The 26,888-nt window shown below is 45.4% G+C and overlaps 1 protein-coding gene across 4 annotated transcripts in view; it reads right to left on the bottom strand.

Annotated features, from left to right (window-relative positions):
• Positions 1-26,888, bottom strand: part of DENND1A (DENN domain containing 1A) — a 973,091-nt gene that overhangs the window by 298,243 nt on the left and 647,960 nt on the right. For all 4 annotated transcript variants that reach the window (XM_073590695.1, XM_073590694.1, XM_073590697.1 and 1 more), the window contains exon 13: positions 6,721-6,846. In XM_073590695.1, coding sequence (XP_073446796.1) covers positions 6,721-6,846 — 126 coding nt within the window. The remainder of the gene's footprint in view (positions 1-6,720; positions 6,847-26,888) is intronic.

The following is a 26,888-nucleotide window of genomic DNA, read 5'->3' on the forward strand; positions in this document are numbered from 1 at the left end:
GAGGAACATTCAGGTGACAGAACAGGGTATAGTCTACTGAGATGGGAAGACTTATATAAATAAAAGCCCATCTGCGATGTGGAAATTTATACATATTGTCAAATAAGGTTTAGCTAGGTATTGAAGGATCAGATGTATTAAAATCAGAACTAAGACGTCCGTCAATAGTGTCTTCAACTGTTGGGATAGTATGAGCTACAGCTGTAAAATAAAAAAAATAACACTTGAGATACAGCACTACCCAAAATGAGGAGTGCGTGCAAGATTAGAGAACAGTGTGCCAGACAAGCTGTTTGTGAGAACGAACTTGGAATATCTTCGCTTTTAAGGTTGAAGGTAGACTTGGTCAATCGACTAGAACCTATGGCCCAACATGTTAATAATTCAGAGGAAGGCAAAAAAAACCTCATGGAGCAGATGCTAATGGTTATATATTAGGGAAAAATTCCGACTAAACATATGACAATCAGACTAGTTCATTGGATCAACGCCCCATCACAGAATCTAGTGCTCATAACCTGTAACATTATATTTTTCAAAAAGACCTTTCTTGAATTTTAGTAGGGAATCAACCATTACAACATCATGTGGCAGAGAGTTCCATAATCGCACAGCTCTTATAGTAAAGAATCCACAGTCTCACTGCTCTTACATAAAAGAATCCATAGTCTCACTGCGCTTACATTAAAGAATCCATAGTCTCACAGCTCTTACATAAAAGAATCCATAGTCTAACTGCTCTTACATAAAAGAATCCACAGTCTCACTGCTCTTACATAAAAGAATCCACAGTCTCACTGCTCTTACATAAAAGAATCCATAGTCTCACTGTGCTTACAATAAAGAATCCATAGTCTCACTGCTCTTACATAAAAGAATCCATAGTCTCACTGCGCTTACATAAAAGAATCCATAGTCTCACTGCGCTTACATTAAAGAATCCATAGTCTCACTGCTCTTACAGTAAAGAATCTGCACCTGTAATTACGATTAATCCTTTTCTTCTCTAGATGTAGAGGATGCCCCCCTGACACCTTTGCAGGCCTAGGTGAAAAAAAGATCATTATAAGAATCTAGATCTCTGTATTTTGTATTAAGATTGCTCTCTTAATTTTTCATCTTGATATTTAGGTCAACCCATTTTTTAATAACCTCGGTCACTCTTTTCTGCACAAGTTCTACTTCAGCTATGTCCATCTTATACCCCAGACACTAACTTGTGCAAGTATCTGAGTGTATGCCCTTACTCCCCAGTAACTAAAGGAGTTGGCTGAAATGCAAACCGCAGAGCAGCTCTGATATGACACTCATGAAAATTACCCATTTTTTTGTAGTTTTGGCACAGCACACATGCTTTATTTAGCACTGGTAGGTGGCGGTGCATGCTCGCTTACAGTGTCACTTGCAGATGGTTTCTCAGTACTTGCAATGTACATTAGAAGGTCATTTCACTGGATGATTGCTATCTATCGCAATGTATTTACTAGGACCCATCTGACCTCAGCTTTGTATTTGCAGACAGTTTTTGTGATTTTCGTCATGTACTTCTTCTGATCTGCTTCTGTAACACATTCCCTTTCTTTATAGCTGCTTGTCCAGTACACTTTAGCTGCAGTCGTACTAATGATGTGTGGCACTGCTGTATAGCAGCTTCTCCTGCGCTCTGCTGGTAATGGTTTTCTTTACTGCTTTAACGCAGACCCAAATCGATGTTACTCAGCATTCTGCTCGTTGATTAGAGACCCAGGAACAAGACGGGAGTTGGATGTATTTGCTCTGACAAAACACATCAATATGTTCTCTCCCTGACCGTGGCTCTTTTTACACCTCCACACAGTGGGGATTGCTACAACAAGTGCGCATGGAAATATAGCTGGTGAGCAGTAAGACAACGGAGGAGCGACACGTTACAAAAAAAAGTTTGCTTTTGTTACTACCGGGCTAAAATGACTGACGCCTAAACCAGCGTGCAAGGGAGAAACGTCTTCGGATTTTATGAAGTTCACTTTGGAGGATGTAGTTTGTTCACATTCAGTTAGTGGATGGAGGATTATATATAAATATCATATATATATGACTGTATTAATGATTTTAGGCCAAAAAGGAGCTCAACACGCTCACCAATCATGCAGATAACTGAGAACTCTGTAACTGGAGGGTGCTAGATCCAGCTGGTGTGGCACAGCAATATCAAAAGGACTATGATTACGGTGTTTCTTTGCCATAAACATGTCAAATTTAACATTTTTCCTGGACATCGTTTGTATTAAAATAATTTTTTTAAACTTACCAGAGGGACATGCTGCATTCTCCCTCCCTCCTTTTAATTTAAAGGCAACCTGTCAGCAGGATTGTGCTCAGTAACCTACAGGCAGTGTCAGGTCAGTGTCGTTATACTGAGTACAATGATACCTGGTGATAAAATCTGTCTTGTGGTTGTTGTTTAATCTTTATTTTTAGCTTTGAGTTAATAAGATGCTTGTGCTCCGGGGTAGCCTGTGGGGGGTCTTCATGTGGTGCTCTGATTAGGAATTCATAATGCAGACTGCTGACAGGTCACTGATCTGTCACTGACCTGCCCCCTAGTTTGCATAATGAATGTCTGTACATATTGTGGCATCTGCTCTGCAGCATAATCACGTTTCATGTCCCAAAATTACATGTTCTTGATGTTATTCAGCTAAAAAACAATATCAATTTGAAAATGGCACCCGCCGAGCCTGTGCAGTAGAAGCTATCGGTGTATATAGCTGATCCGAGAGTTGCTACTGCGCAAGAGTCGGCGGCGCCATCTTACTGGAGATGGCGCTGCCTGTGCCTGCGCAGTAGCAGCTATCAGTGTATATAGCTGATCCAAGAGCTGCTACTGCGCAGGTGCGGGCAGCGCCATCTTGGAGGAGGATTTTTTTTCTTCTCCAGTAAGGCATGGCAGGCACCATTTTCAAATTGATTTTTTTTTCTAGCTGAATAACATCAAAAACATGTATTATTGGGACAGTAGATATGTAATTATACTGCAGAGCAGGTACCATGGCCGGCACCTGCCTGCAGAAGGTTTCGTTTATTTTTAAGTTTGTACAGATATTCATTATGCAAACTAGGGGGCGGGTCAATGAGGGATAAGTGACCTGTCAGAAGCCATACACATGAATACCTAATCAGAGCACCACATGAAGACCCCCCACACAGGCCGCCCCGGAGCTCGAGCATATTATTAACTCAAAACTAAAAATAAACATTAACCAGGTGCGTTTCCAATTCTCATATGAAGATACACAGTTTTAATTTTTTTCTTAATTTCAATGCATGATACATTATGGCCGCATGTGGACACCAGAAATATATCATATATAGATACATACAAACATATACATATATTTATGAATCAACATGAATTGATATCTGATGAATATGGCCATAAGTAATAGAGAACTGGGCACCCGGCTTCCATGAAATATTCCCTGCCTTCAGCTTAGCTAAAGGGAATCTGTCAGCAGGTCTGTGCTATGTAATGTAGCATAATGTTGGGGCAGAGAACATGATTCCAGCGATGTGTCACTTGCTGGTCTGCATACTGTCATTTTGATATAATCACATTTTTCCCTGTTGCAGACATAGTAGAGTTCAGAATCCTGAGCTGTGTATATACTCACCCACACTATTACCATTAGTTTTCTGCAAATGTATAGTATACAAAGAAAACTGCCAGTCAGTGGTGGGGCGGGGTTATACAAAGCAGTTGACTAGGAAGCATGAGACACCTAGTCCTATAGTGATAATTTCCTGCTGATAAAACACTGATTTTATTGAAACCGCAAAACGCAGACCAGTATGTGACACATCACTGGTATCGTGGTCACTACATCATACTACTCTCAGATTACATAGCATAAACTTGTGGAGAGAGTGCTTTAAAGTTTGCTCATGAGCAGAAGACTTGAAAGTGTTATGTCTCATTCACAACCATGTCTCATTCAGACGTCCATAATGGGTTCAAGAACGGACAGCTAAAGAACAGACTGGCTGTGTCTCACACAGCAGTGCTTGTCATCTTCATATATTTCTATGAGGATATCATGTTTGGGTCCAGCTGAAATCTTTCAGTAATTAGAAAGCAATCCTGCCACTTAGTGAAAAATATTATCAGCTGGTTCAACTGATCTCATGATGGGTAAAACCAGTAAGCTGTCTCAAGACCTTCAGAACCTTATTGTTCCAAAACATACAGATGGCATTGGTTACAGAAAAATTTATAAACTCCTGAAGGTTCAAGTGAACACTGTAGGGGATATAATCTGGAAGTGGAAAGAACACAATTTCACCATAAACCAGCCACAACCAGGTACTCCCTGCAATATTTCAGACAAAGGAGTGAAAAGAATTATCAGAAGAGTTGTCCAGGAGGCAAGGACCACCTGTGGAGAGCTACAGAAAGACCTGAAATCAGCAAGTGTGATTGTTCAAAAGAAAACAATAAGTAAGGCACTCAAACTCCATTGCCTGTATGCTCACCACACAAGGCTCCATTTGCTGAATAAAAAGCAGGTTCAAGCACATTTAAAGTTTGCTCAACAACATTAATAATGGGAACCTGTCATCTGTTCTGGCCATTATAAGATATGGCCACTGCCTTTCAGTGCTTATCTACAGCATTCGATTATGCTGTAGATAAGCCCCCGGTCCAACCTGAAAGATAAGAAAAATAACTTTTATTATACTCACCGGGGGGCGGTACAATCCAATGGATGTCGTAGGTCCGGGACCGGTGCCTCTCATCTTCCTGTGATGCCGCCCTCCTGCTTGCTTCCTCCCATCACACTTCTGTGCAGGTGTAATTCTCTTCCCTGTTGAGGGCAGAGCAAAGTATTGCAGTGCGAAGGCGCTGGGTCTCTCTGACCTTTCCCAGCGCCTGTGCACTGCAGTACTTTGCTCTGCCCTCAACAGGGCAGAGAAGTACGTCTGCGCAGAAGTGCGATGCCGGGAACGTTGAAGCAAGCAGGAGGGCAGCATCGCAAGAAGATGGGATGCGCCGGACTTGCGAAATCCATCAGACCGGACCGCATAGGAAAACCCCCCACTACCCCCCGGGTAAGTATAATAAAACTTATTTTTCTTATCTTGCTGGTCGGACCGGGAGTTTATCAACAGCATTATAGAATGTTGTAGATAAGCCCTGAAAGGCAGTGGTCGCATCTTCAAGTGGCCAAAACAGGTGACAGATGCACTTTAAGATAAGGCTGTGAAATACTGGAAAAATATAGGCTTGTCAGATGAGGTCAAAACTGAACTCTTTGGATGCCCTAATACACACCATGTTTGTAGGCCAAAAGGCACTGCATATCACCATAACAACAATACATCAATAGTGAAGAGTGGAGGTGGGAACATCATGGTGTGCAGCTGTTTTTTAGCATATGTCACTGGCAAACTTCATGTAATTGAAGGAAGGATGAATGGACAAATGTACCGATACATTCTGGATAAAAATCGGCTTCCATATACTTGGATGATGAAGATGAAACGAAGATGGACATTTCAGAAAACAATGATCGCAAACCAAGGAAAACTTTCACTTGGTTTTAGTGAAAGAAAATAAAGCTGCTAGAATGACCGAGCCGATTACCAGATCTAAATCCAATAGAAAATGTATGGAAGGAACTAAAGCTGAGAGTTAATAGAAGGAGACCATGGGACATTCAGGATGTGAAGAGTATTTACGTGCAAGAATCGTACAAAATCACACCTGAGCAATGCCTGCGACTAGTTTCTCCATACAGGAGGCTTCTTGAAGCATCAACAACAACAAAGGCTTGTGTATAAAGTATTCTAAATACATTTCAGTAAATGTGTTCAATACATTTTCCCTATGTCATTCCTCATTATTGCACATAACTTAATTTATGGAGATCTATGATGATTTCTCTGCCTGTGTGGATTGGATGGGTTCTTACCGACATCTGGTGAGAATTTAATCTCAATAGCACTTTTAGAAATATATTTACTGAGAAAATTGGCGATGTGTTCAACACTTAATTCACCCGCCATATGTGTCATAAGGTGACACTGACAATGCTTCAGATTTTGGACAAACACCAACTTTCCATAAATCAGTCATGATATTCTATGCAGACTATACCAGTTTTTATAAATCTGTGAGCTGTGCTATCATGTATTAAAGGGATTCACTGTTGAATAGAAGTTTTCACCGATCCACACGATAGGTGATAACTTATTTATCTGATGGGGTCTGACTGCTGGGGACCTCCACCAGTCGGCAGAACAGGACACTGTTACCCCTGATAGGACACTTTTATCCCTGTTAGAATGGAGTAGGAGTCCTCATGCCCGACCACTGCTCAATTCATTTTCCATGGCTCTGCTGGAAAAGTTGAGCACAGTGCTCAACAGCCTCATAGAGAATGACTGCAGCGGTAGTCGATCATGAGCACGCTGCTCCACTGTAGCAAAGATAAAGGTATCCCAGTCTGCCGATCGGTGTGGGTTTCCACCAATCCACCAATCATTATGTGATCACCTATCCTGTGAATAGGTGATAATTTGTATTCACCAGAGAACTCCTTTAGGGCTTCTAAACAACCGTCTTTTCTGGAAATCAAAGGGGGTCCAAAATGGCAGACTTCACCAATAAGATCTCCTTATATGGTATATCTATCGTTGTTGGAATGACTGTCCCATATAAAAAAAATATATTTAGCTTACCGGTTCAATTTTGAGTGCACTTCTGTAGCTGCCAAACAAAGAGGCTTGGGCTTTTAGGAAAGCTCGTGCCACCCCGTCTCCTGTAGTTGTGGACACCTTTCTCAGTCTGTTCTTTAATGCATTTAACTGGAAAATAAAAAAAAAATAAAAAATTTCAATTGGGGAAAACAAACCCCACTAATAATATACTGTATATACTTGTGTATAAGCCGACCCGTGTATAAGCCGACCCCCCTAATTTTGCCACAAAAAAACTGGGAAAACTTATTGACTAGTGTATAAGCTGAGGGTGGTGCTGCACAAGAGTTAATGGTGGTCCAAAAAGATGCTCCATAGATAAATACCCCCCATATATTGCTGCACAAGGGTTAATGGTGGCCCAAGAAGATGCTCCATACATAAATACCATATGCTGCACAAGGGTTAATGGTGGCCCAAGTAGATGCTCCATACATAAATACCCCCCATATGCTGCACAAGGGTTAATGGTGGCCCAAGTAGACGCTCCATACAAACAGTTAGGTCCATATATATTTGGACTGAGACATTTTTCTAATTTTGGTTCTAGACATTACCACAATGAATTTTAAACAAAACAATTCAGATGCAGTTGAAGTTCAGACTTTCAGCATTCATTTGAGGGTATCCACATTAAAATTGGATGAAAGGTTTAGGAGTTTCAGCTCCTTAACATGTGCCACCCTGTTTTTAAAGGGACCAAAAGTAATTGGACAATTGACTCCAAGGCTATTTCATGGACAGGTGTGGGCAGTCCCTTCATTATGTCATTCTCAATTAAGCAGATAAAAGGCCTGGAGTTGATTTGAGGTATGCTGCTTGCATTTGGAAGGTTTTGTTGTGAAGGAAACATGCGGTCAAAGGAGCTCTCCATGCAGGTGAAACAAGCCATCCTTAAGCTGCAAAAACAGAAAAAATCCATCCGAGAAATTGCTACAACATTAGGAGTGGCAAAATCTACAGTTTGGTACATCCTGAGAAAGAAAGAAAGCACTGGTGAACTCATCAATGCAAAAAGACCTGGGCGCCCACAGAAGACAACAGTGGTGGATGATCATATTAGCTGATACTCAAAGACAACCACAGCTATAAACATCACAACAACTCTCATAGCTGTATAGAAAACACTTGAAAAGAACAATCAAGAGAAGAAACTCCGCAATTTAGAATAAACATAAGAAAAATGGAGTGCTGACTTCAATAATATATAAAAAATAAGATTTTTATTAATAAATTGTAACAATATAAAACATAATACAAACAACAAGGAAAGAATCCACGCAAGTAATCATAGGAGATTTGACAAGAAAAGGTTAGTGCCAAAGGCCTAGAGTTATATATATATATATACTAGCCCAGTCGCTCATATAATATAACCAGGGTGCAAGCAATAACCCCGGAAGGGCGAGCATAAAGTGCATAATGCATAGTGCAGAGAGATTGAATAGGCCAATTAAGGACACTTACCCATTTAACTAGAAAGACAGTGCTCACAAATCCCCTAAGAGGACCCTGGACGCGCGTTTCGCGATATGCTTTATCAGCAGGGATGGATGCTTTATCAGTGGTGGATGATCGCAGAATAATCTCCATGGTGAAGAGAAACCCCTTCACAACAGCCAACCAAATGAACAACACTCTCCAGGAGGTAGGCGTATCAATATCCAAATCTACCATAAAGAGAAGACTTCATGATAGTAAATACAGAGGGTTCACTGCACGGTGCAAGCCACTCATAAGCATCAAGAATAAAAAGGCTAGACTGGACTTTGCTAAAAAACATCTAAAGAAAGCCAGCACAGTTCTGGAAGAACACTCTTTGGACAGATGAAACCAAGATCAACCTCTACCAGAATGATGGAAAGAGAAAAGTATGGAGAAGGCGTGGTACAGCTCATGATCCAAAGCATACCACATCATCTGTAAAACACGGCGGAGGCAGTGTGATGGCTTGGTCATGCATGGCTGCCAGTGACACTGGGTCACTAGTGTTTATTGATGAGGTGACACAGGACAGAAGCAGCCGAATGAATTCTGAGGTATTCAGAGCCATACTGTGTGCTCAGATCCAGCCAAATGCAGCCAAACTGATTGGTCGTCGTTTCATACTACAGATGGACAATGACCCAAAACATAAAGCCAAAGCAACCCAGGAGTTTATTAAAGCAAAGAAGTGGAATATTCTTGAATGGCAAAGTTAGTCACCTGATCTCAACCCAATTGAGCATGCATTTCACTTGTTAAAATCTAAACTTCAGACAGAAAGGCCCACAAACAAACAGCAACTGAAAACCACCGAGGGCGCGCACTGACTACGTCTTCGCGCCATATGCTGAATGTCACAGCCAGAGGACAGGGAGACAACGATGGAACGGGGACCGGTAAATATTGCTCTGCTCCACGTCCTCACCCGTCATACTCACCCCCCTCCTGGCGCACAGTCTCTTCAGCCCCTGCTTCCCGCATGATCTCGGCTTCCCAGCTGTTCCTGCATTCAGATGTCACGTGGTACCGCTCATAAAATATGCGCATATTCATGAGTTTAATGAGCGGTACCACGTGACCGCTGAGTGCAGGAACAGCTGGGATGCTGAGATAATGGGGAAGCAGGGGCTGAAGAGACCGTGTCAGGAGGGGGTGAGTATGGTCTGTGACACCCCCCACTCCCCCTCCCCCGCCGACCCCCGTATATGACTCGCATATATGCCGAGAAGGGGACTTTCAGCCCAAAAAAATGGGTTGAAAATCTCGGCTTATACACGAGTGTATACGGTAACAATATAGACACATTAAAGGGGTTGTCTGGGCTTTTCACATAATCTCAGTGCATATCTGACGTGCAGAATGCTGACAATAAGTAATTTACCTTTGTGGCCAGTTTTCAGGGTTTGCTAGATATCATCTCTTGCTTGTAAGAAAAACGTCCGAGGGGGGGGGTGTTTGGCATTGAAATGAGAACTGGTAGTTTCCTCCTACTCTACTAAAAACATGCCTTCTATAGCAACAACCCCATCCTCCATAGCAACAGGCCCTCCCCGACCACAAGAACAAGCCCTCCTCACACAGTAACAAATCCTCCCCCTCTAGCAGCCTCAGTGCAGAGAGCAGGACCACCCAGCTGCTCCTCCCCAGACACACGCTGAACAGTGATCTATGGAAAGTGAAACTAGTGAGGAGGAAACGACCAGTTCTCATTTCAATGCCAGAACACACATCCCCTGGACGTTTTTCATAGAAGCAAGAGATCATATCTTGGAAACGCTGCAAACTGGCCACAGAATGTAAATTACTTATTGTCACTATTCTGCAGCCCAGATATGCACTGAGATTATGTGAAAAGCCCGGACAACCCCTCTAAGGTCTACTCATAAAGGATACTAAGAAACAAGCTTAAAGGGGTTGTCCGGTGAAACAAGTTATCACCTATCCACAGTCTCATAGAGGATGAATGGAAAAAGCGGCACATTAATAATAATTTGATAATTTGAGTCATGGACATTATTTGGGCAAATGCATTGCTGCTCTATTTCATTCTCGATCCATGCGGGTCCCTGTGGTCGGACCCCTACCGATCAATAAGTTATCTATCTTGTGGATAGGTGATACATTCTTTTCACCAGACTACCCCTATAAAAATACATAGAATTATGCAACAATTTGTTAATGTAATCCAAATTATTAATAGTTACATGGAGTGAGCTCTATCCACAACCTTATAGGGGACACCAAGGACAAGCCGACTGTGACCAAGTTGGAAGTCGGGTGCCTAGATTTGACAATTTACACGTTCTGACTCGATGGTCTTATCGATACTATCTAAAGATAATTAGTATTTCAGAGACGCAGCATCCGCAGTACCGCCTTCTGTAGTAAGGAAAGCTACAAATGGTGGAACCAGATTTAATCAGGAAGCAAAGTACAAACCCCAAAGCTAATTGCAGGGAGAACATGCTCTCAAAAGTGTCAATCCAGATGGTGACTACCCTTCCTACAACTCAAAATCCTGATAAACAAATACAATAATATATATACTCTATACATGTATACACACATATATGTTCATACGTACATACACACATATATATATATATATATATATATATATATATATATACACACACATGTCTTAACAAAATAATCATTTCTATTTATTATACTCACTTATATAACACCATTTCTTCCTGCGTGCTTCACAGACCTCATCATTGCTGTCCCCATTGGGGCTCACAATCTAAATTTCCTATCAGTATGTATTTAGAGTGTGGGAGGAAACCGGAGAACCTGGAGGAAACCCTCGCAAACACAGGGAGAACATGCAAACTCCTTACAGATATTGTCCTTGGTGGGTTTTGAAACCAGGACCCCAGCGCTGCAAAAGCAACAGTGAGCCACCAAGCAACATATATGCTGGCTTTAGATGGCATACAATGGGGCCTCATTTGACTTTGGATGGTTGCTGGTTATGTAAGTTTACAGCATGGACCCAATTTTAAAATGAAACTACACTTTTTATTAAAAAAAAAAAAAAAGAAAAGAAAACTTCTGATATGTGCAAAGTTTTGATATAAATTAGCTGATTGCTAAAACACACAAGGTTTTTCAGATCAAAACTAAAGAAAGACATAAAGAGAATCTGTTAGAAAGTTTTTGCTAAGTAACCTAAGAGCATCATTAAGTAGGGGCTGAGATGCTAATCCTAGCGATGTATCACTTCAGGGTCGGTTGTAGACAAAGTAGGGCCCTGGGCAAAAGTTTAAAGTGGGGTCCCAAATGCTAACATATTGCACAATCACACAGAAACATTTTAGTTGTATTTACAGGCGCTGAGTTCAAGCCGTTAAATGAGTGTGATTGACAATATTGAAGTCGTTTGACGCTTGTTTCCCGGCCCCTATACACCGGCTGAGGAAGAAAGATGGGGACAGAACAATCACTAATAGATCAATCTGTCCACATACAGTATCATGTTATCAACAGCATATCTGCAGGTTACACGGGGTGATGTGCTGCTGAGAACAATGATTTTTGTTTGGCATAAACAATCCAATCACCTCATGAATAGGCAGCATTTTGCTTGTTTAGTATAATATACCTGTTACGTGTTACAGAACCACTCAGCACCCAGAATATGTTGTGCAGTTATATGTTTGTATAATAGGTTCTGTGTGAGATGCAAGTCCCTAATGCATCAGTCCACAGGCTGCGCCCCTGGGCAGAGGGGACACGATATTCTCCTTTTGTCCGCCCTCCCCCCACCTTTCTAATTCCCACAGTAAACATCGGCAGGCTTCGGCCACCTGCGGCTTTTGTAATGCATGTCTGGCCTGCCGCTTTTCTATTGGCCTGCCCTCTGTATCTGTGTGATATATTCTGTGTCCTGTGAGTAAAGTGATGTCAGACTGGAAATACGTGGAGAAGCAGTGATCTTTTATACGCGCCCATGTAACCAAGGAATTCCAGCCAGCGTCATTCATTCAGACTCCAGCCAACGCAGAGCGGACCTCCGAAAATACGGGGTGGTACTGAAAGAGGTACCCCAGCTTGGGTAGACCCCGTTACACTGGTGGCAGACAGCGGGATTTGATACCCCTTCTACAGGAGGAAAGGAATGAATGGAAAATAACTACCAGAAGTTAAAGAGGACTACATTAAAAGATCTGGTGGAAGCCCGAGGGTTGATCACCAGCAACAAAACAAAAGCGGATTTGATAGCAGCCATCAGGGAACACGACAGTGCAGCGCCCCCCCAATGTGAATGTGGAGGAGACCGAATTCCAGAGGGAAGTAAAGAACAGACTGGCGTTCTATGGTCTAAACCCTGCAGTAGAGATCATACGAGAGGTGATGGCTGATGTGCGTACTGATCTGACGGAAAAGATGGCCGAGCGGACCAGGATAGAGCTAGCCAAGATGGAGATGGCAGAGAGAACCAAAGTGGATAGGGCCAAGATGGAGATGGCAGAGCGGAGAGAGGAGAGCCAGCGAGCAGGGGGAGCTCTGGCCTTCGACCAGGTACCTTCAACAGTAAGCCACAAAAAGATCCAGTATAATGCCTTCCGACAGTTGGGGGAGGCAGAGGAAGACATTGATGGCTTTCTGCAGGACTTTGAGCGGCAGCGTGCCCTTCATCAAGTGAAGCCGGAGGAACGGTTTCAGATTCTGGCCAGCAAGCTGACAGGCCGGGCAGCGGACGCCTATAGCACGGTACCTGATGAGGACTGTATAGACTGTGAGCGGATCAAAGAACTGATCTTGGCCCGGTATGCGCTGACACCAGAGACCTACCGCCAAAAGTTCCGCGGACTTATAAAACGCGTAACCAATACCCACACTGAATGGGCCTGTAAATTATGGCGGTCACTGCTACAGTGGGTACAAGGGAGCCAAGCAACCACTAAGGAGGACGTCCTCCAGCTCTTCCTGTTAGAACGATTCTTTAATGGACTAAACCCGAGACACAGGAATGACTTTGGGACAGGCGGCCAACGACTATTGAGGAAGCCGCTCGTCTGGCCGATGAACATCATGATGCCAGGAGGCCGCAGTTGTCCGGATCAAAGGTGGTCACTATACGCCTGCCCATGGACCTGGAGGGCCCCAAACCACCGAAGATTGTAGGGGGACCAGCTAGAAACCCGGCCTACCACAGTCCCCCTGGGGCACGATGCCTCACCTGTCGTCAGTTGGAACACCTGCAAAGACAATGCCCCAACCGGACTCAGCATACCCAGTGGCCAAAAGCAGGAACAGCTACCTTCAGCCGGGCTGCTGTACACTGCTACCAAGGCGAAGATGACCCGACATTGGGGGCTACGATTAACCAAGGGGTGGAAGAGATGGAGGAAGTGCTGCATGAAGTAGACCCCTTGCAGGCAGCCCGGGCAGATAATCGACAACAGCATCGACAGGTAGTGTGGGTTAATGGGAAACGTATGCAGGGACTAAGAGATTCCAGGGCAACTTTGACCCTTGTGAAGCCTCATCTTGTCCGGGACCAAGAGAAGACGGACCGGACAGTGGCAGTCCGTGTAGCAGGGGGAGCTATACGTCGACTACCCACTGCCAGGATTCACCTGAACTGGGGAGTCGGGGATGGCCTTGTTGAGGTCGGCTTGATGGAGGATTTGCCTGCAGACGTCTTGCTGGGAAAAGACTTGGGGACCATGTTGTCTGCATTCTCGGTGGCCCCTCTGGCTGAGACCTATCCTGTGACCACCCGGAGACAAGCTCGAGCTGCGGAGGCGGAATCACACTCAGAGGAGGCCCAGGTAAGACATCCCAGCCCTGCACGTTTTCCTATAGCCAGACACATTTCTTGGGCCACCCCAGATGACTTTAAGAGGGAGTTACTTGAGGATCCTTCATTAGAGGGATATCGTGGGAAGGCACAGGAGGGGAGAGGAGTACTGGAAGGGGAACAGTTTGTATGGAAGCAGGGACTCCTCTACCGGATCACAGAGCAGCACCACACAGGGACGAGCCCCACTATAAAACAACAGCTGGTAGTTCCAAGAAGTATAGGCATGAGTTACTGCGAATCTCTCATGATATACCCTTGGCCGGGCACTTCGGAGTCAGTCGCACCAGGCATCGTCTGACACAAAACTTCTTTTGGCCGGGGGTAACCTATGATGTTCGTCAGTACTGCCAGACCTGTGACAGTTGTCAGCGCATTGGCAAGAGGGGGGATCGATGCAAGGCCAAATTACGCCCCCTCCCCATTGTGGAGGAACCATTTAGCCGAGTAGCGGTCGATCTGATAGGGCCGTTAGCCAAACCTAGTCCATCCGGGAAAAAGTATATATTGACAGTGGTAAATTATGCCTCACGGTATCCAGAGGCGGTTGCGTTACCTAACATACTGGCAGAGACGGTGGCGGCCGCCCTGCTCCAGGTTTTCTCACGGGTTGCATTTCCCCGGGAGATTATCTCGGACCAGGGTACCCAGTTTACAGCAGAGCTGACCAACCAACTGTGGAAGCTGTGCGGCGTAAAGTCCATTAGAAGCGCCCCATACCACCCACAAACCAATGAGTTGTGTGAATGCTTTAACGGGACATTAAAACAGCTCATTGGGACTTTTACCAGGACCTACAGGGACTGGGAGAAATTCTTGCCACACCTCCTTTTTGCCTATCGGGAGGTGCCCCAAGAATCCATGGGGTCCTCCCTGTTCGAGCTGGTATACGGGAGACGGGTAAGGGGACCCCTAGACTTAGTGCTGGAACACTGGGAAGGGGAGGGCCTCATAGAAGGGGTACCTATTGTACCCTATGTGCTGGAATTCCGGGACCGCCTACAGGAGCTGACCCAGGTTGTACATGAGAACCTGCAGGCGACACAGCGGCGCCAGCGCGTATGGTACGATCGGAGGGCCAGAGAGCGCACTTTGGAAATAGGACAGAAGGTCCTGGTGTTAGAGCCCACTAAGCAGAATAAGTTTCAAGCTGCATGGCAGGGGCCCTATCAGGTAGTGGGGAAAATAGCCGACACAACCTATAATGTCGCCGATTGTGACGACCCCAGGGTTATCCGCATGTTCCACGTGAATATGCTGAAGCCCTACCGTGAGCACCCTGAAGAGGTAGTGGCCATCTGTGCACCTGAAGCAGAGGATTTAGCAGGACTTCCCTTGCCGGATGTCTTAGGGGAAAGGACTCAGTCTAAAACATGGCACCAGGTACACTTGGGTGAAGACCTAGGCCCCGGCAGAGACAGCAGGCGGAGGCGTTGTTGAGGCTGCGACAGAGGATGTTTTCAGAGAGACCGGGGTACACTCGCCTGGCACAACACAAGGTTGAGACCCAGGATCAGACTCCCCTGCGACAAAACCCCTTCCGCGTCCCTGAGTCTGTACGAGAGGGGATGCAACAAGAGATACAAGAGATGTTGCGTTTAGGGGTCATTGAAGAGTCAGATAGTCCCTGGGCATCCCCCGCAGTGTTAGTGCCCAAGAAGGATGGGACTACACGGTTTTGTGTAGACTATTGTAAGCTAATTGAGAAAACAGTGACGGATGCATACCCCATGCCGCGTGTGGATGAGTTGTTAGACCGGCTGGCGGGGGCAAAGTATTTGACCACCATAGATCTATGCAAAGGCTACTGGCAGATTCCCCTTAGTCCTGACGCTATTCCCAAGTCGGCATTTGTCACCCCGTTCGGCTTATTCCAGTTTCGAGTTATGACATTCGTGATGAAGAATGCCCCGGCGACCTTCCAAAGGCTGGCTGACCGGCTTCTGGATGGTCTCCAGGACTATGCTTGTGCCTACCTGGATGACATCGACATCTACAGTGCGACATGGGAAGAGCATCTAAATTAAATCACCTAGAGACAGTATTGGACAGGATCCACCAGGCCGGAATCACCCTGAACCCAAACAAGTGTCACGCGGGCAAAGCAGAGGTTCAGTATTTAGGGCATTGGGTGGGAAGTGGGAAACAGCGACCAGAACCAGCCAAGATTGAGGCCATAGCCAAATAGCCCATCCCACGCACTAAAACCCAGGTCATGGCGTTTCTAGGGACAGCGGGGTATTACAGGAAATTCGTTCCCATTTACAGCAGCGTAGCCAAGCCCCTCACTGATTTGACCCGTAAGAACCAACCCCGCCAGGTAACCTGGACCTCAGAGTGTGAGGAAGCCTTCTGCCAACTAAAGGACGCCCTCACCAATACCCCTGTATTGGCCGCACCCGATCCAACTAAACGTTTCCTTCTTCACACAGACGCTTCTATGTTTAGATTGGGGGCAGTACTGAGCCAAGTCGGGCCGGACGGCCAAGAACACCCGGTAGCTTACCTGAGTCGGAAACTACTGCCCCGTGAAGTAAGCTATGCGGCCATCGAGAAGGAGTGCCTGGCGGTAGTATGGGCACTCAAGAAGTTGCAACCATATTTGTATGGACGACAGTTTTCCCTCCTAACGGACCATAATCCCCTAGTCTGGCTTAATCGGGTCTCCGGAGACAACGCCAGATTGCTGCGGTGGAGTTTAGCCCTACAACCTCTAGACTTCACCATCCACCACAGACCCGGCAAACAAAATGGTAACGCCAATGGACTAAGTCGACAAACGGAACTTGTACCAACCCCATAAACTTTGGTCATCCCCAAACCGATCCGTTGAGGATCAGACTGTGTATGCCGATCGTGTCGCTGAAAAGGGGAGCCGTGTTACGTGTTACAGAACCACTCAGCACCCAGAATATGTTGTGCAGTTATATGTATGTATAATAGGTTCTATGTGAGATGCATGTCCCTAATGCATCAGCCCACAGGCTGTGCCCCTGGGCAGAGGGGACACGATATTCTCCTTTTGTCCGCCCTCCCCCCCACCTTTCTAATTCCCACAGTAAACATCGGCAGGCTCCGGCCACCTGCGGCTTTTGTAATGCATGTCTGGCCTGCCGCTTTTCTATTGGCCTGCCCTCTGTATCTGTGTGATATATTCTGTGTCCTGTGAGTAAAGTGATGTCAGACTGGAAATACGTGGAGAAGCAGTGATCTTTTATATGCGCCCATGTAACCAAGGAATTACAGCCAGCGTCATTCATTCAGACTCCAGCCAACGCAGAGCAGACCTCCGAAAACACGGGGTGGTACTGAAAGAGGTACCCCAGCTTGGGTAGACCCCGTTACAATACCCCATAGTCCTCCATATAGTATAAAACACCCCATAGTCCTCCGTATAGTTTGTTTAAGGTAGAGCTCACTGTGTATTGGGGGGGCACTCACTTGGCTGTGGTATTGATGCACACAGGAACACTTTCATTTAAAACAGTCCAATGCAGTTTATTGTGCCATCATAAACTGCATCGTAAGCCATGTTATACTTCACAGGCTCACACATAGTCCATAACATTGCATAGTACACGGCTTGGATACGCTGTCACTGGACCTCTTTGTCCTGTTATCATGGGTGGCCACACGCCGTACACTTCATTAATGTCCATAGAATTTCACAGGCACCAACAGCTATATCCCCAGTTATATCCCCATGTACGGGGTTACCTCGCAAGAGCTCCTGTCCCAGATGCCGACTCTAGGTTAAACCTTTCTCCTTTCCGCACTGGGCTCACCGTTCCGGACAGTGCCTTATCCACTAGGCCGCCTCACGGTTCCAGAATCACAGCTGGACAGTGGCTCCTCAAACGCAGTCTGTCACAGACTCTGCTCTCACACGTGGCCTTCCTGGACCAATCAGATCCAGGCACTCTCCCCCATGTGACCTACCCTGGTCACCCTATATGGTCCGTAGCTACGTCCACCGGATCACATGGCTATGACCTCATTGCAGGTCCTAGACACCCAACCATACACACACATATACTTTGGGCATTCAGACACATGCCCCTGGGTGGGTTTGTAGGTGACTGGTTCCGCCCATCTCACCAAGCCACCTGAAAGCCTTCCCTGATACATAGTAACAAACACTCAGTATTACCTCTGCTGATTACCACATATTTCAGCTTACATCCCAGGGCCACCCACCCTGGGATACATAACAGTAATTTACCATCCTGCCGTTCATCCTTTCTCCATCAGAATAATGGAGATGCCTGTGTGCATGACCCAGACAGCACCCCCTAGCTGTCACAGCATCACATATAATACACCCCATAGTCCTCCACATAGTATAATGCACATCCCATAGGCCTCCATATAGTATAATGTGCTCCATAGTCCCTCCATATAGTATAATGCACACCCCATAGGCTTCCATATAGTATAATGTGCCCCATAGTCCTCTATATAATATAATGTGCACCATATCCCTAAATATACTTTAATACACTCCCTTAGTCCTCCATATAGTATAATGCACTCCTCATAGTCCTCCATAAAGTATAATAAACTCCCCATATATAAAGTAAAATAGACTCCCCATAGTCCTCCATATAGTATAATGCATCCCATAGTACTCCACATTGTATAATTCACCTCATATTCCTTCATATAGTATAATGCATTCCCTATAGTCCTCAATACAGTATGAAGCAATTCCCATACAGTACACATAGTATAATGCAGTCCTCAACAGAGTATAAAGCGACCCCCCATAGAGTACAATGTGATCCCCCATAGAGTACAATGTGATCCCCCATAGAGTACAATGCAGCCCCCCATAGAGTACAATGCTGCCCTCCTCAGAGTATAATGCAGCCCCCCTAACAGAGTATAATGCAGCCCCCCTAACAGAGTATAATGCAGCCCTCACCACACACAGTATAATGCAGCCCCCCACACACAAACTATATTGCAGCCCTTCACACACACTATAATGCATCTTCCACACACTATAATGCAGTCCCTCCCCAAACACATTATAATGTAGCCCCAACATGCACACACTATAAAGCAGCCCACCCCACACTATAATGCAGCCCCCCACACACACTATAAGGCAGCCCTCACACACACTATAATGCAGACCCCCACACACATTATAATGCAGACCCCTCACACACACTATAATTCAGTCTCTCCCCACACACCATATAATGCAGTCCCTCCCCACCTACACTGCAGCCCCCCCATACACACACTATATTGCAGCCCACCACACACACTGTAATGCAGCCCCCATACACACTGTATAATGCAGCCCCAACACACACATTATAATGCGGACCCCCTCACACACACACAATAATGCAGACCCTCCCCACACACACTATAATGCAGCCACCACACACATACTATAATGCAGACCCCCCCACACACTATAATGCAGCCCTGCCCAAAACACACAGTATAATGAAGCCCACACACTATAATGCAGCCCCACAGTCCAGCAGTATTACACACACTATACTGCAGCCCCCCAAACACACACAATAATGCGGCCTTCTCCACACACAGTATAATGCAGATCCTCCACACACGCTATAATGCAGCCCACACACCCACTATAATGCTGCCCCCCACACACATTATAATGCAGACCCCTCACACACACTATAATGCAGCCCTGCCCAAAACACACAGTATAATGAAGCCCACACACTATAATGCAGCCCCATAGTCCAGCAGTATTACACACACTATACTTCAGCCCCCCAAACACACACAATAATGCGGCCTTCTCCACACACAGTATAATGCAGATCCTCCACACACGCTATAATGCAGCCAATACACCCACAATAATGCTGCCCCCACACACTATAATGCAGCCCCCACACACATTATAATGCAACCCTGACACACTATAATGCAGCCCGAACATACACATTACAATGAAGACCCCCACACACACACTATAATGCAGCCCCACAGTCTAGCAGTATTACACACAGTATAATGCGAACACGCACACAATACTTAACTCTCCTTGTTTTCCCCCCATGCTCTGGCTTCTTCAGTGTGTCTCATCAGCTCAGCTGCTGGCACAGATTGGCGCACGATAAATTGATGCCATCATGCATCCGCTGAGTCAGAAGCAGAAGTGAAATGATGGAAGAGGTAGCGTCAACTGACTTTCTCTCCTCCATCACTGCTTTCTTTAAACTGTATCGGCGTCTATGATGCCGATAAGTTGAACGCGAGATGCAGGGAGGGGGGCACGGCGCAGGACCTCTCTTACTCAGACCCCATAGCAGCTGATGTTAGGGGCATGCCACTGGCTGGGGGAGCGGGGGCCTTAGACAGCTGCCTAGTCTGCCTGCCCCTAAAGCCGGCCCTGTGTCACTTACTAGATTGTGCTTTGCTGTTTCAGTAAAATCAGTAGTTTATCAGCAGGAGATTATTGCTACAGGACTAGTTGACGTATGCCTCCTAGACAACTGCTCTATGCCCCTCATCACTGATCAGTAACTTTCAGTCAATGCACAGTGTATGCTAAAAACTGCCAATCAGGGGTGTGGGCTGGGTTAAACAGAGCTCAGAATTCCTAGAACTCCTAGATCTGCAGCAGAGAAAACAGGGATTGTATCAAAATAACAGAAGACAGACCATCAAGTGACACATATCTGGATTCAGGGTTTCTGCCCCTAGTTCATGCTGCTCTCAGATTACATAGCAAAAACCTGCTTGTGTATTCTACTAAATAAAAGGTCTATGAGGAAAATGAAATTTCTTACATTGAAATTGCAGTTACTTTTTAACCGTAAAATGAAATAGCATTAAAAATAAAAAAAAAAACAAGTCAATATCCTCAGCTAAATAGTCAGATGTAATACTATTTAGCATTTTGAAACGAGTGAACACAAAAAAACATGTTGAATGGTAAATGGAAACAACAATAGTGGGTCATGGCAGACGCTAATAATGTGACTATAAAAGACCACCTACAGAATCGCACTGCCAATCATCAAATGCAGCAGATATCAGTAATTAAAGGTGCCGTCTTTGACAAACTCATTCATCTGAAATATTTGCCGTTTAAAACAGAAAATGTCATTTTTTTGCAGCTTTTCCTTGAAGTCGGCTTAAAGTCAGAAACACTTACAGCTAAGTGAGGTCACACCAGCACACGAACGGATCAAACTGATATGTAGTGCAAGTTTTCCTCCCAGCCCCACGTAAATATCATGAAAGGTTATTTTAATTAAGCAGGAATGTGCATGGAACCTTTGAGAAAATTAATGTGACCACTGAGAATCACACCATTAGTAAAATGCATGATATTTTGTCAGTTAATTCACTGTCCGGCCATAATTAAGTCGTTAGAGCAATTTGGATGGATTTCCATTGAAAATGATCAGGGGTAGAACGTAAAAAATAAATAAGATTTAGGGTTGTGCCATAAGATTCACATATTGTCCTGTATTAATATGGGACATATTTTAATCCCTTCCAAAAATAAGATTAAGTAGTACATCGCACGTTGTGTTTTCAACGAGGGAGCGGGCTCAGGAGCAGAGGCTGCACTATACCAGGCAGATATCGGCTGTGCAATACAGATGGCTTCTGCTTGTAAAAGGAGCAACTGATACTATCTGCAATTGCTGCTGTTTAACTATTGAAATGCCGCTCTAAGGGCTCATTCAGTCTTACAATTTTTTTAAAGAACAAGAAAAACTGACAAATTATTCTGCTAAGACATAGGTAGTGTGGTCCGAGTGTCATTCGTTTTTCTCGTACATGCAGAACAAAATAAAAAATTTTTATTAACCTTCTCCTTTCTGATAGTCTGTTAAAATCTGACAGCACTCGGATGTCATCTGAGAGCGGTCCAATATTATCACAGACCCATAGACTTGCATTGCCGTTTTTGATATGACCCTTGGATCAAAATCATACATGATACAGCAATTTTCGGTGGACCACTTGGTCTACCAAAAATCACATGACATATTGGCCCCAGAGACCATCACAGGTACAAGTGATATCTGTGAAAACCACAGATTGAACTAGGACGCAAAAAACGGATGTCTGAATGAGCCCTAAATCTGACATTGGCATTGGACCAATTGCTGGTGTGCTGGGCTTCATAGGAGAACATTATTTTCTCTCTACACTACACTACTATGGTGTGTGTGTTGGTATATAAAACAAGTGAGGGGATTTGCAAGACTTCTAAAAATGTAAAAAATAAAGATTTGAAATGGCAGAATCGCTGTTTTTCGGTAACAGCACTTCCCTAAAAAAATGCAATAAAAAGCGATCAAAACTTTGCATGTACCCCTAAATGGTATCAATTAAAACTTCAGCTTGACACACACAAAAAAGTGTTCACCCGACTTTAGAAGTGCAATGACATGTCTGAAGAAAGCTGTGTGTGCGAGTGAGGTTTGCAGAGGGCTGGTGATGCTGCCAACTTTTGCAAACCATGTTACCACTCCCACAGGGCGTGATAACATACAAAGAGGGATGGCTAGTCTGGGGAAACTAACACCTCAGTTAAAGGACTAATTTGCATAAGAAATACAGAGCTTATACATACTATTTTTCAACATGTTTTTAGGTGACTAACAGGCTAAAGAGCTGGTTAAGCAGAGAATTTAGCAATAAATACACAAATGCTGGCAGGTTGGAGGGCATGGGGGACCTGACAGGTTCCCTTTAAGTATAGTAATACAAATAAAAATGTATGGACACTTTATATAAAATAACACAGCATTAACCCACCCCCAAAGAACGTCCCTAAGGCATGTGCCTATACATGTAATTGAACCTAAGCCATTCAATCACCACTCACAAACATTAGCTGTAGAATTAGTGGAACAGAAAAGCAATTGACTGATGTAGATTTATCAAGTTTTTACCCTGCCTGGTGAACTGTACGTTCCAGTCCTATAGTCAAACAACCACACTCAGTCCATAGCTCCAAGTTTAGTACGGTAAACTATTTTGAAAAAGACTAGAATTGGAATGACCAATCGAACTTCTCTACAGTACCTTGGAGTCTGATGGATATATCCAGATTAGATGGGTGACAGGGGAACACCTTCTATCTGGTAGCAGAGAGGTAATTGTACCACTGGCCCATTGGTGTTGATTTCCAAAAATTGGACTGAATTACTAAAACTAATGAGATACTACAATGCAGAAATGATGCAGCACCCTTGTGAAGGATGGGGGGGGGGGGATTTATTGACAGCTTACAATCCTTCTAAAAACGTGGGGTGGTAATAGGACACCTTGCTCAGCATGGGGTCCAGCTTCTTGGCTTCAAATGAAGAGCAAACCAAGGAACAAGCAGTCAAGGATCCCATAAAAATAGAATTTTATTGGTAATACATATAAAAATATGGACACTACAGTACATGGAAACAGGGGGAAAAAAGGAAGCGTGCACAATGGCGTGTCAAAGCCGGGTACACCACCCGCACAGACCCAGGTTAGCCAGCCCTATAAACTATCATGGACAGTGTTAGGATAACGACCTTTATAGGAGGTCCCATGGGCACATATATCAAAGGCCAGTGATTGCACAATCTATATAGTATGTACCAAAAAAATATATTAGACATAGAGCAAGTGCTCATATTTGCAACCTGTAGCTAAAGAAACTCTCCAATGTGGCAACATAGAAATAATCATAGAGCAAGTGCTCTTATCAAAACCCGCAATTGAAGGGTCTTTAGCTTGCAGCATTACCTGGGAGCAGTGAAAGCAGGGTGACGCTGCCCTACCCAGACGCACGTTTCGGAGCACTGGGCTCCTTCCTCAGGGGCGCATCTTACGTGCATTTATATCGTGCCCACCGGAAGTCCTGCGGATGCGCTGACTGTCAATCATGCCGCAAAGCAGCGCCTCCCCTGTGATGAAATCAGAAACACGCGGGCCCCCCACGTGATCCGGCGTCATACAACAGTAGGAGACCACCGCCGGGCTGAAAGACAGCGCGCGTGCGCAGAGCCGAGGATACACCATCAGCCATTTTGGAAAGGGGCAAAATTAAGGGAAATGCAAAAACACAAAAATAATATAAAATAAGGTGTTACGCTGTAAACACAAATAGGCTAGCCATATACCTGGATGCATAGGAAGCACCACCAATTACCACTTTAACAGAATTACATACATATAGACAAATATATATATTGTGGTGTAGTTACCACTATGTCAGCTAGGGGGCGCTGTGTGGGTGTCCCAGGACGGGTGTACAGGCACATTCAGTGTGGTAACAGGAGCAGGGTCCTAAATGACCATTATGGGTCTCAAGGTGGGTGGCCTTGGGATGCAGGCTCCAGGGTGTATTGATCAGCAGAGGTACTGCTGATCTTTCTGTTACACTGTGTCAGGGAAGCCTGTGTGTGTCTATACAACCTTTAGTGATGTCATAGCCATGTGATCACCTGTGGGTGTGGTTACAGGGCTATGTAATTGAGGTGTTTGGCACATGTGAGAGAGAGTGGAGGGAGTCTGTCAGAGTGTGGACAGACTTCCATGTGTCCAGGTGGGACACTACAGAGAGTGGTCTGTGTTCCAAGGAAGGAGAAGCCTTCCTGGGTCTGCGGCTGCAGATGGAGCGCTGCTCTGGACATTGCCCTGGCCTATGTATATTAGTTGTATATGGGGAGGACTACACCTCCCAGCATGTGCTGAGACTCTCGGTCTGAGTCTGAAGCCACGGACGTTTATGTTCTTTTGTGCCTAAGCTAGAGGCTATTTTGGTGATATGCTGAGTTATGGTTTATGGAGCAAATAAACCTCATGAACTTTGGGAAGAACCTGCCTCATGATTGTCTCCCGCTGCACCTGAGCGAGTCACATCCCTACAATTGGTGACAGACTGCGGGCAGCGATTCCCAGGAGCACAGACGGTATGGAAAATCGTGAGTAATACTGACCGAGGTCAGAGGAAATGACTGTATGGAGATTTGTGGGATGCCTATGAGGAGAAAAGGTACCCGAGAACCTGTGTGGCTGACACCAGCAGGTAACGGACAGGAATCCGTGTTGCACTGACCAGAGTCAGTGAGAGACTGTGCTTGTGTTTTTTTTTTTCCCTTTTCCTCGCTTCTCTGCAAAAAAAAAAAAAAAAAATCCTGAAAGTGCTTGCTGTGGCTCAGTACGCTCACGAAGGTCTCGCAGCGCGGGGACCTGATGTTTTTTCTTTTTGGAATCTCCTATTTGAGCATTGGTAGCAGACGCTGTCTGTCTACACCATCCTGCTGCAGCTTTATTACATATATCTAAGCGGATACAGTAGTTGTGGCTTTACACAACTATTAAGGGTGAGTACCCTGTATTATTGCTGCATAACCCATTATACCTGCACTGGTAAGGCCCTATGGGTGCACTTTTGTGGCTTTTTTATCTTTGAGGGTGACAAGCGGCTTCCAGTAACCCGGCGGGGTTACGAAGGTGACAAACGGCTTCCGGTGGATCGGCGGGTCCACGAAGATGGGGCAGCAGGAGCTGCAGTGACACCAGCCGCTGTGTATGTGTGTGAACAGCAGCCGGAGGTGCCGGTGATCAGTGACAGCAGGAGCTGTGGTGGTGCCAGCAAAGACTTGTGTGGTATCGTTAAAAGACAAACTGTACTGTGTGAACTGTGGCCTAAGAGGTTCTGCAGGACGGACATGGGGAAATCCCAAAAGGGGGCGGTGACCCAAAAGGGGGCGGTGACCCAAATTGGAGTGGTAACCCAAAAAGGGGTGGAAACCCAAAAGGGGGCGGTGACCCAAATTGGAGTGGTAACCCAAAAAGGGGTGGAGTCCCAAAAGGGGGTGGTGACCCAAATTGGAGTGGTAACCCAAAAAGGGGTGGAGTCCCAAAAGGGGGCGGTGACCCAAATTGGAGTGGTAACCCAAAAAAGGGTGGAGTTCCAAAAGGGGGCGGTGACCAAAATTGGGGTGGCAACCCAAAGCGGGGTGGTGGTCCAGAAAGGGGCCAAGTGTGAAGAAGTGACAGCACTGGGTGACTCAGTAGGTATGTCTGGAGTACCGCAGTGTATGTGCAGGTCTTTTTCAGAATGTGGAATATCCTTTCCAGGTAGTAATGATGGGCCACAGATGTGTACAGTGATGCTGCACCGGGAAGGAGCCTTTGGTCGGCTGGACTCAGAGAGTCAGGTGACTCTGACAGGAATTCCTCTCGTTTTCTCTCTGACCGAGAAAAACGTCAGGGTTCGTTGTAAACACGGGGTCACGGTGAACTACGCAGTAGACACAGTAGTGTTTGAGGGGACCAAAGGTGGTGAGTGCCAAGGTAGAGGAATACCACGGGACTTAGTCTATGCCTGGGAGAGGGGCCGGGACTTTCTTTTGTTTGATGACGTTTGGTCTGACGATGGAGATGCTTCGACTGTGGGACAAGCAGACACTGAGACAGTGACGGCTCCTGACATGGACAGGTCAGAGGTAGAACTGACCAGAGGAAGAAGTACATCTGCCCAACTGACGGACCTGACGTCTCGTGATAAGACAGATGGTGGGCTGGGAGATGAGACTACTGGACTAGACACATTGGTGCTGGACGGTAACTGGAGGGTTCACTCGACTGGTGTGACTGACCCAGTGGTACCCTTTGATGATATAATTAAAGAGGTAGTGGTGAGACACGTGCTGGCCAAAAGAGAACAAGATCATGAGATACAGCTGATAAAGGAGACTGTAACAGAACATGTCAAACGGGAAAGAGTCCTAAGGCAAGCAGCTGAGCACAAAGTGGATGAGCTGGAGAAGGAAGTCTCTGAGCTCAGAGGTCACCTGTCAGCATGTAAAACCATGAACAAGACCCTGTTGGAAGATAT

Source organism: Dendrobates tinctorius, unplaced genomic scaffold (assembly GCF_039654945.1).
Source record: "Dendrobates tinctorius isolate UK_male_01 unplaced genomic scaffold, ASM3965494v1 ptg000120l, whole genome shotgun sequence".
NCBI lineage: Eukaryota > Metazoa > Chordata > Amphibia > Anura > Dendrobatidae > Dendrobates > Dendrobates tinctorius.